The sequence below is a fragment of the Solanum pennellii genome, chromosome 4 (assembly GCF_001406875.1).
Source record: "Solanum pennellii chromosome 4, SPENNV200".
In the NCBI taxonomy this organism is placed as follows: domain Eukaryota; kingdom Viridiplantae; phylum Streptophyta; class Magnoliopsida; order Solanales; family Solanaceae; genus Solanum; species Solanum pennellii.
The window spans coordinates 4280187-4291553 of NC_028640.1; the positions used below are offsets into that span (position 1 = coordinate 4280187).

Consider the following 11367-nt stretch of genomic DNA (forward strand, 5'->3'; position numbering starts at 1 on the left):
TTTTTGTAGGTTACTAGCCCGGACTTTGTGATATTTCCCTTCTCCTTGTCTGAGGTTTCTTGGAGATTTGTCAGGTAGCTGTTTCCATCGCAGCAGACTTTCTTCTCCTTAATTATGATCTTGTTCTATTCTAGAAACAAGTTCATTTGAGACTTGAGTTTTTCTTTTGAATCAATTGTAATACTTTAGAGGCTTGTACACGTGACTACCAGGTTTTGGGAGTTTTATTAAGTTACTTATATTTTATTTCCGCACTTTATTGTAATGGTTGAGTTTTAGGCTGACTTGTCTTGGTGGGATAAGACGAGTGCCATCACGTCCATTTTTGGGTCGTGACACAAAAACCTTTTTTCGCTTCAAATTTTTTATTTTAATTCGATTTTAAACTGCCCCAGGTTAGACATGTCTAATATATTTCATAGATGAATCTATGGAAGCTTATACATTTTAACTTATTTTTTTGTTTTTGTATTTCCGATACTTGGAAAAAATTGACATGAATATATATTCCTTTTATATACTTTCTATTTTCTTTTTTAGTTTGTCCAAAAAAAAATGACACCTATATTTATGTATTAGGAATAGTTTAATTTGAATTATTTTTATTTTATTTTTAATAAAATAATTTATGGTCAAATAGAAATATCATCGATATAAGATTTGTTTTAAATCAGATGTTATAGAACGCCTTCGCTGTCTTTTAAATTTGTGGCAAGTCAAATACCATCACATGAAAAATGACTGGAATGGATATTTTATCTTCATCTTTGACATATAAATTTGAACTCTTATTTGATGTTAATCATTTTCTTTTTTAATCCTTCTCATAATCAAATTGAGACTCGCGAGATTAAAGTTAAGAATCGCGAAAATGAAATATCAAATATACCGGGTTTCAAGTTAGGTTCTACCAAGCCCACTCTTAGGCCCAAATTATAATGGCCCAAACCAAAGTGTTTGAACCCCTAAAAATCATTTTTTCAGAGCCCAAGTTTATTAGACCATTCACTCTTCAAAGTTGCTTACCCTTAATTAAGCCTAAATCTTTGTGATTTTCCCCCTTTTCTTTAATAATAAGTTACATATTTTGATCGGTCGATAAAAAAAACAATAACATTCACTTGCTAAATATATAAAATATATACACAATTATGTATAAGAAAATATGTTAATATACAAAAAAAAAATGAATATATTAGCTCTTATTTTTGTGGATGGCTATTTTTTTCTTATTAGGCACAAAGTACATTTGAAACACTTAAACCATATTAAAAAGCAAATCATCCTCTTGACAATGAAGCATTTCTGAAGATTGATTTGTATATCTACCTAAATCCTCTTAAGTGCCGACTTTAGAAATGAGCTTTACAATATTCAATTCGGATTTAGTCGGGCTTCAATACAGATATCAAACATTGTGTAGAAAATATATTTAAAAAAAATATCTGTATATTTATTTTCTCCTTTTTTTGTTAGGGAATGATTAATCTCATTTGTTTCAAAATACAAAGTTACTAATTAAAATACAACAATACATTATATGAATAAGAAGCAAAGAATTCCTTTACTTCACTTCATAGCAAAAGTTTAAGGCCGATCCAATTTTCTTTTATTATAATGATGGTGTCGAGTCAATTTGTGCATACTTTCACTAATTTAATGGGTTAATTTGTTATCTTTCACTAGCACAGGTGTCAGGTGATCGTCAACACTTAGATAGAGAGGAGAATTTTTTGTTTCCGCTGGAATTTGAACTTCGCACCTTAATATTCTCAATTCACTTCGTTGACAACTAAGAGAATTTTTTGTTTTTGCTGGAATTTAAACTTCGCACCTTAATATTCTTAATTCACTTCGTTGGCAACTAAGCCACAATCCTTGGATAAAAATATTAGCGGTGAATTCAAAATTTTACTTTTCTTTAGGTGTTCTAGACTACAACCATTTAAAAATGGTATAAAGATTGCTTAATTTTAAAATGCTTTATTTACTATTAATAAACCACATACTACCTGAATTTTCAAGTGAAACAGTGAGAAGACAAACACCATTTCACATTTCAAAATATTAATTTTAAATTTAACCTATTAGGTAACAGAGTAATCAATCCATTAACAAACTAAAAAAGTTCTATAATTGAGAATATTTTGTAAACTAAAGCATAAAATCCTAAGTATGCTCTATCATATTCCCACTTTGCTTAATTAGACATTATTTATGTAGTTTAAATATGTTCAAAAGTTTTGGCATTATTTCTTATGTCAAGAAAGATTCCACTCATTTGTCTCTTTAATTTATTTGAATAAAATAATTACTAATCTTGAAAATGAGTCATCTAAGTTCTAATGATATACTCTCTTTGTTTCTAACTTTCGAATTATGAGATGCAGTTTAACTCGACATAAAATTTTGGACTAAAAAAAAAAGAATTTGTAGTTATTAAACTTTTGAAACTTATTTTAAAATATGTTGATTTCATTAGTATGACTATAAAAGCTTTGTGTTAAGAGATAATCGGAAGTTATAAGCTAGATAGATATTTAATTAGTATTAAGAATATGTTTAATTTTTGCACTCTCCCACAATTTAGTCATGTTGGAAAAATCCTATCATTTTTTAAAAAAAATTATATAAGACTTGGATAATAGTGTGAGAAAAATGCAAAACTCAACAAATTATGTCTTATCTTATGAAAAAAAAGACATGATTTGTGACCTAATCTTCATAATTAACTGCTCACCTAATATTCTTAACTTCTTCAATCAACTAATTATCACCCATTAATTAATCTCCTATAATATAATAAGAGTTCATGACCAAATTCCTTTTTCATCAACCAATAGACCAACACTTATTACCATTTGTTGACATAATAACCCAACGATACATGTTGTGATGGGAATTGGGATGGTTGAAATCCATACATCCTCAATTAAAAGTATCGATTTCGAATTCTAGGAATGAAAAAATCTTGTCGGTGATACCGTCCTAGGAATAACATTGCAAAGTGCAAATTTGAATTTTATCAGATTCCAATACAAATATCGAACATCGGGTGAAGAAAAAATAACATCCACCTTACCGCCCACAAGCAACCAAGAGGAAGAAAAAAATTTAAAAGTTCACATGCTTGAACTAAAAGTCAAAATTTAGGACGATGGCATTATGTTTAAGCATATATTTGTTAAAATTTAAGATGATGGCATTGTATTCTTGATCCATTTACCAACTGTAAAAGGAGAGCTCGATGCACTAAATTTCCGCTAGGTTCTTGGGGAATCAAAATCGCATTGAATTTATTGTAGTAAAAGCAAGCAACATGCAAGGTTGGAGAAACACCGAACCATAACCACATTGGATCTATTATACGTAGCACATTTTTACGAGGTTGGATCTGAGTTATAGTAATCGAGAGATTCTTGAGGGCCTCTATGGGCCCAAGTTAGCACCTTACATGTCGTGCGTTCAACTCACACATTACAAGTTGTGCTCTTACGACTAGACCAAAAACGGACGTGAAAATCAACTCGTACCGTTACGGCTAGGCATCTCTCCCATCACTATTGTTGAATATGAATTATAATATTAAAACCTTAGAATCGTTCTCGTTTGTATAAAAAAAAGTTGCAACGACTTAGCAACATATAGTAGATTATTATACTTGGTTAACAAGTTTGTTAAAGGCATGATTTAATAAGACAAGTCAACTAATAAAGAGATATAAGCAAAGTACATTTTCTCCTAGGAATAACAAACTCATCATAAAGTTGACAAATTCAACATCAATTCCAAATACTATAAAGTATGAAGTTAATCCAAATCATACTTCTAGAAAGTAGATGTACCTTTTGTTATAAGAAACGCAGATAAGTATGTGTCATCCAAGACCAACAATCTAAGCACGAATAACAAATATATAGACAAAGAAATTGGAAATAAATCACAAATAAAATGAAATATCAATCGTTAAGTTATCTTTTAAGAAGTACACAACATGTCTTTGAGACTTGATGACGACACTGAAGCGCCTGCTAAGCAAGGGTAAGATGTGATACCAATGGAAATTCTTCAGTGATCATTTTAAGCTACAACTTTAGGCATAGTCAATCACAGATGTAAAATACAAATGGAGGAGTAGGCCTTTCATGCCATAGGATCAATTTAATCACCTATCGGCTCACACTTATTCAAATGTCCCGAGAAAAATAAGTTCTGGGAAAAGGTTGTGTTACCGGGCTATTTTTGTCAGTTAACAGCTACATTGACAACGAACACTACGAGTTATTGCAATGGAGAAGATGAGGCAGCAAATTCCAAGTTCTGCTCCCGCTTATCCTTGTGCAGAGCCATGACATAACATTTGCGTTGTACCAATTACATTTACGCTATATTCAAGTCCATGCAAAGTTGCAAAATTTGTCTGCAGAACGAAGAATATTCATTTTTATTAAATTTACCCTAGAATCAAATCCATGCAGAGGTGCAAGATTTGTCTGGCTAAAACAAGAAAAAATAGTTATTTTCTGTTGAAAACCAAGGTAGCTAAACATTAAAACAATACCTTTGTCCTTCAGAAGGACCGGCACCATAGACGATTTCACTGTTGAGGGGCAGAGGCCAAGCCTTGCGGATGAACTTGCTCCTTCACGTGTAATGAGAAGGGATTTAAAGAGCTCCCTTCCAGGTTGAAGCTGCATACATGATACGACCTTTCCATCCCTGCAGCAGCCAATGACCGTCTACATCAATCACGAAATCCTTGTGGTATGCCTTTACACGATCTTTTGCCATCCTCAAAATCTCCTCGTTCAAAGGAAGCTGCCTAAAACCAGCCCTTGTATTTCTGACCTGCCATTGTTTATATGTTTCTGGTCTCTCAATCCTCTCAGCAGCTTCACACGCTACAACATTCATTGCCTCCCTGCCAAATATTAACTTTTCAACCAGCAATCTCTCAGGAATTTCACGGGGAATATTAGCTTCAAGCATATCAAACACGGACGAGTAATGAAAAAGTGCCTCCCGGAATCGTGTGATAAAGAAGGGAGCATTATAAGCACCGTTTACGATCCCCTGTATGTAAACATCAGGATTTAACTTCCGGATGAGATTCAATACAATATCTCTAGGACTATTTACCACCACAGTCTCATCGAGTAGATTCCTGAACCGATACATGCAGTTCACTGCAAGAACCTCATCCTTCTGGATCTTAAGATCCTCCACTTTAATTGTCTCCCACTTCTGTGCTATAGCTATGAACTCAAATGGAACATTGAAACTCTCAGCATAATCAGCTAACCTCCTCCCCGTTTCCTCAACCCTCTCTGCTGGCCGGAAACCAGGATTAGGAAAGTCTATCCCAGTTATCCGGAGCTTGGGAGGTCCACCTGGTCTACTGGAGAGACGTTGTATGAAGCAGGGCCACTGGAAGCCATACATGATTCCAAAATCAATAATATGTACTGTTGATGCCGTTTCAGCTACATTCATAATTGTTTTATTTGAGAAGAAGTTAGAGAGTTTTCTAAACGGGCAGGCAGCAAGAAATAGCTGGTAAGCTTTTAAGATATCAGCTGCTGATGTAGGCATCGAAATAAGATCCTTATAAATCTGAGTACCAGAACCAGCCATCCGTGCCTCAAGACCATTGGCGAAATAATGGGCCAGCCTCTGCATCCCATCCCCCGTCGGAGAAGAATTCTGCCTAATCTGCTTCAGAAACTCATTTGCTGTCCTTCGATCATCTGCAGCAACAGCTTGCGCACCAAGTGTCAAGATGGTTCTCAAGTCTACTGCATCTCTTTTACCCCCCTGTTTCTTTCCACGGGACTTCCTACCGTTAGATCCCTTTGGAAGGACGTTCTCTGGAGCATGTTTACTTGATACCACCTGCCAGGACTCACGAAGAGCAGATTCATTTTTCCCTCCACTGCATAGCAACACTTTATCAAACAAATCTGATCGAACAGCTGATTCATAGAAAACTGCAGATTGCTTGTTACTTCTCGCTTCCATAACATCAACATCATCATGATGAATGTTTTTCTTCCCTCTCGATGCTTCGGGAGATTTCTGTTTCCCACGATCCTCCATCTTCTCCACTGCATATTTTCCGTTTTCATTATCCTCCTTCACCACTACATTATACTTTACATCAAGGAGCAAACTATTGCCTGTAGGAAGGAACTTACTTGCTTCCTCGACACCTTTCTTAAATTGCATGATCGACTCACTATCACTAAATATGTCCGGAATCTGAATTGAGTTCACAGGCGAATCCACATGTGCATCAGTGACAGTTCCGGAGCTACTTGGTGAACTGAGCGATGACTGAGAAGTCCCAGAATCAACCACAAATTGTTGAGTATGTGAAGCGTCAGTATCACCAAGATCAGGATTCCAATTTGGGCATAGTAAGCCATCTGTAACATCACTTCCACAACTATAGTAATTATTACTACTACAGTCCACACCGCGACGTCCATCCTGACCTAAATCAAGAATGGGGGACAGAGGGTACTTCTCTCCAATAACTTCGTAAAACGACCTTTCAGCAGCTTGAAGAGCTGCAGATTCTTGAAACATACATGTTTTCTCTTCAATATTCTCTTCCATAAGCAGTTGGCTAATATATTTAAGCACTACATCACTAAAGTCATAATCCTCATGAGAGTTATCCATAGCTGATGGAACGAAATCACCGGGTTCCAGATTCCGTTCAACTAAAGCATCACTAACTCTTAGATGATTAATCAGATTCAGATCTTGAAAAAATGACTTATCATCATCCTCATCCTTTAATTGAATTCCAGATGTTGCATCATATAACCCCTTATAGTTTCTACTATCCATGACCATTTATTCTGCAAGAAAACAACAACCCAAATCCCCAAAACACATCAACAACACATAATCTTTACTAATTATACAAGTGCCACCCAAAACAAAACAAAAAATCTCAAAACAACAAACTAGCACTATATTTAAGATTTAATAAAACACCCTTTTGTTTTAACACAAAAAATACATTATTACTCGAAAATGGGTAACTGAGTTTTAGCATAAAAATGAAATCTTTATCGACAAATTCATAAGAAAAAGCAAAACTAATGCTATCAGTATCAGTTTCTCTAAAAAGGGTGTATTCTTAATCTCATAAACAGCGCTAAAAATCAATAATTACAAAGATTAAGCATTCAATAAAGGATAAATTACTCCAAAACTTGATACAGTGTGTTACATATAATTATAATAATTATTTTACAGTATATAATGATGAAGAAAAGGAGAAGTACCTGTGATTCTGAGAAATCCCAGATGGATAAAAAAAAAGTGTAAGAAGAAAAAAGGGAGATAATCAGAGCGGCGGTGCTTGAAAAAATTAGTGCCACTTGCTTTGGACTCATATTTAAATAGGTATAAACCGTATAAAAGATTTGAGAGGAAGAAGATCTCAGCCATTGAAATCACAAAATCTGAGGGAGGGGGTGGTGGGGTGGGGGTAAGTGAGGGGGTGAAGGACTACTATTCATAATATAGTTTTTTTAATTATGTATTCCATATTCGATATTTATATTAAGGTCAGACTATTTTGAATTCGGGTTGTATAGGGCTGTATTATATTTTTTGTTACTCCGTTAAACAATCAATGTTCATTATACTATTTTGAAATGTCTAATAATATTTGTCGATTTGATGAAATCAATAGAAAATTTTTGCTTTTAGTTCCTAAATTAGTTTATCATTAGTTAGAGTCTTTTTCTTATTATATTTTTCAAGACATTATATTTATTACAGGGTAAAGGCTCAAATATGTCATTGAACTTTCATAAAAGAATCATTTATATTATCAGTTAAAAGTTTGATTCATTTATGTCATTACAGTTAAAGAAAAGGCTCATTCATGCCAGTATTTTTTAACAATGGTTTTGCAAAATTATTTTTGACACGTGGCCAATTGTAATTCGGCCACGTCATCAAATTTTTGAATAAAAAAATCAAAAAAAGATTAACTCAATTTTTATTCAGAATTTTGAATTTTTTTATTAAAAAATTGATAATGTGAACAATTATAATTCGACCACGTCATCAGTTTACTTAATAAAAAAATTAATTCAAAATTATGATTTTTTCAATTAAAAAAATTGATGACGTGACAAAAATGGTTTTGTAAAACCACTGTAACAAAATAATGGCATGAATGAGCCTTTTCTTGAATGATAATGGTATAAATGAATCAAACTTTTAACGAATGACAGAAATGAGACTTTTCTGAAAGTTAGATTACATATTTGAGTCTTTTCCCTTTATTATATTTAATTGATGATATAATAAATTACTCTTCTATTTATAATTTTTTAAGAAATGTGCAAAGTTAAATGTGGACAGCTATTATTGAATAGATGAAATAGTTAATTATGTGTATGTTTATAATAACGAAAAAATAATTAGTAAAAAAATAAATTTATATAGCATATATTTGATCTTTTTGACAAAGTTCACAGCTATATTTTTTTCTTGGTTTTCACTCAGTGTTCGAAACTCATATTGGAGCTCCGATTAAATCTGAATCGCACATTGCAGGGCTCATTCTGGGATAGCGCTCTCAACTGAATTTTCTCTATACTAGAAATATCTATTTAAGGATGAAGCAATCCTATCAATGTACCACAATCCATGTTGGTAGTTCAAAGCTATATTTAATCTTTCTTATAAGTGCCCCTAATTTATTTATTGTTGCATATACCAAAAATAAATTACAATATAGCTCCAATTTCTTACTCTTTTTTCTTTTTTATTCACATGTCTTTCTTTTAATTTATTTCACATGAAAAAATAGAATAAAAAATTTATTAAATAATAATAAGCAAATAATCCATAAAGGAGATATTTAAAAACTAAAATTAGCCATTGAATTAAAAAATTACAAAATATTTGTGTAAGGATGATCAAATATACCTATGAACATTATTAGAAAAATCAAATATACTTTTATTTAGATTTTTTTTAATTTAATTTTTTTTAAATAGTTTCTTTTACTTTTATTTAGATGAAAATAAATATTAGGGTCATCTTATATAAAATGAGTGTGAAACTTTAATAAATTACATAATTGACGGATATATCTACTCATTCCCCTTTTACATATAGGGAATATTTCGAATTCCAAAAAATCAGGTGGTATCTTTTTGTCAATAAATTTAAATAAGCATGTGCAAAGTATAATGGATTTTGGCTTATAACAATATTCTCTCCGTCCTTTTTTAATTGTTATATTAAAACTTTTAAAAATTAATTAAATTATATTAGTTTGAAATATTAAATAAAAAATTTAAATATCTAAAAATTATATAAAAAATATTATAAATTAAAATTTTTACGTATCAAAATAATAAAAAATACATCATATAACATTAATCAGAATTTTTATCGTTTAACTCTAAAAAATGAATTATAACAAAAAAAGGGATAAAAGAATTATTTGTGTTCCAACGTTTGAAATTGGTGAAAGCACTCCAATATAGAATTTAATTTTCAACACAAAATTTAATTTAATCAATTTTTAGTATTAATATAAGATACTAGGAAAAAGAAGTTGATATTGGCAACCTCAATTAAATAAGACAAAATAGGTATTCTAAAAGTTTCTTTATATATTTTACTTATTTGTCTTTTGCAATTATAAGGTTATAGTATCTTGTTATTCCTTTGCGATCTCATAATGTGTAGATCTTAGAAGTGACTGTTTTAATACCTACATTAGTAATACTATATATATGTAATTATATTCTTATTTTTATTCGCTCAAAACTAATAAATGTTAAATTTTAGTGTCTCACTAATTTGATATAAGATGAAATCATCAAAAATCATTTTCATAGTAATATAAGACAATTGCGTAAAGTTAAAATTTTACTAAGAAAAATCAAAATATATACAACACATATAATATAGTAAAAAGAAGCATCTCATTTGAATTGGCATGTTAATGGCTAACGCCTAACAATGACATTTCATCTCTCACCATGAGTAAAAAAATTACCGTTGTTTCATTTCTATAATGTTCTTTTTATCGATATTATTATGAGTAAAGTGATACGAGAGGATAGGTATTAAAGTTGGGTTAATGGGTTTTTAAATTAGTGATCGAATTATATTTAAATGAGTTGCGTAGGATATTAAATAGAAGTAAAATTTTAATTATATTAAAATATATTCATGTAGGAGTCAAGTGTCGTGTGTGTGAAGGTAATAGTCCTTTAGATTCGTTCTCATGGTTCAATGCTTCCCAGTAATATACGACATGTTCGAATTCTGATCGCTTCTACACGAGAAAGGAAGACCACCCTCTAAACCTAAATATTCCTTAATGACCGATAACATATAAATACCGTGAGGAAAAAATGAAAAGAACATTATTTAGGGAGTCTGTTTGTATATATATTCAACATCAAGAAAAAAATGTTAATTGACATTTTTTGAATAAAAATGGCTCAGCCATTATATGTAAGAGTTAATAATGCAAATTATTTCTTGTAAATTGGTGTATAATTAATTTGTATCACTATAATGTGGATTGTTATTTATCATTATATTTAACATGAAATAATTAATGTATGAATTATCACGTAATTTATATAAATATAGCATTTATTTTATTTATATACACAAAGTAATTAGCAACTAAACAATAGTAATAAAATTTCTATGATAAATTGATTCCCCATGCTAACCAACAAATTAGCACTAAAATTAATCGTTTTTATCATAGTTTATTAATAGGGAAAAGGGTCTGATTACCCCTCAACTTTGTCATTTGGAGCTGATATACCCCTCGTTATAAAAGTGGCTCATATATGCCCTTACCGTTATACAAACGGCTCACATATACTCCTGCCATTACAAAATGGCTCACATATACCCTTCATTTAACGGAAGTTAATAAATTAGTTTAAAATTTATATTTATTACTTATAATTTTTTTTAAAAAATTATTTAGGGGTATATATGATTCTTCTATCAAAGTTCAAGGTATATTTTAATTTTTTTCATACATAAATTATTTTTTAATTTCTTTTATTATAACTATTTGAGTTTCTTATTCTTATTTTGTTTTTTTCTTTCATTCCTTAGTTCAAAGAAGGAAAAAAATTAAACCATTTTTTTTGTGTGTATTGTAATTTAATTTCGTATTCGAAGAAAAAATTTGATCATCTACAATAAATTTTACAAGAATATTAGTGAAACATAAATAAATTTGACTATCAAAATAATAATTATAAATTAGTCATTGAAACAAAAAAGTCAAAAAAATATGTTTGACGAGGATTAAATTTACTCATATGAGATTATATTTTTTGGAAA

The 11367-nt window shown here is 30.8% G+C and overlaps 1 protein-coding gene across 1 annotated transcript; it reads right to left on the reverse strand.

The window, feature by feature from the left end:
• Positions 1 to 3899: 3899 nt before the first annotated feature.
• Positions 3900 to 7445, reverse strand: LOC107018042 (scarecrow-like protein 14). Its single transcript, XM_015218400.2, has 3 exons — positions 7299 to 7445; positions 4562 to 6866; positions 3900 to 4420 (listed from the first exon to the last, which is right to left on the reverse strand). Exon 2 carries the CDS (start codon positions 6859 to 6861, stop codon positions 4666 to 4668), a length of 2196 nt encoding a protein of 731 aa, XP_015073886.1. The 5' UTR covers positions 6862 to 6866; positions 7299 to 7445; the 3' UTR covers positions 3900 to 4420; positions 4562 to 4665.
• Between the last annotated feature and the right edge of the window lie 3922 nt (positions 7446 to 11367).

What these genes read in the sequence shown, in the direction of transcription:
- LOC107018042 (XM_015218400.2), bottom strand. Translation starts at nt 6,861, where the DNA reads ATGGTCATGGATAGTAGAAACTATAAGGGGTTATATGATGCAACATCT.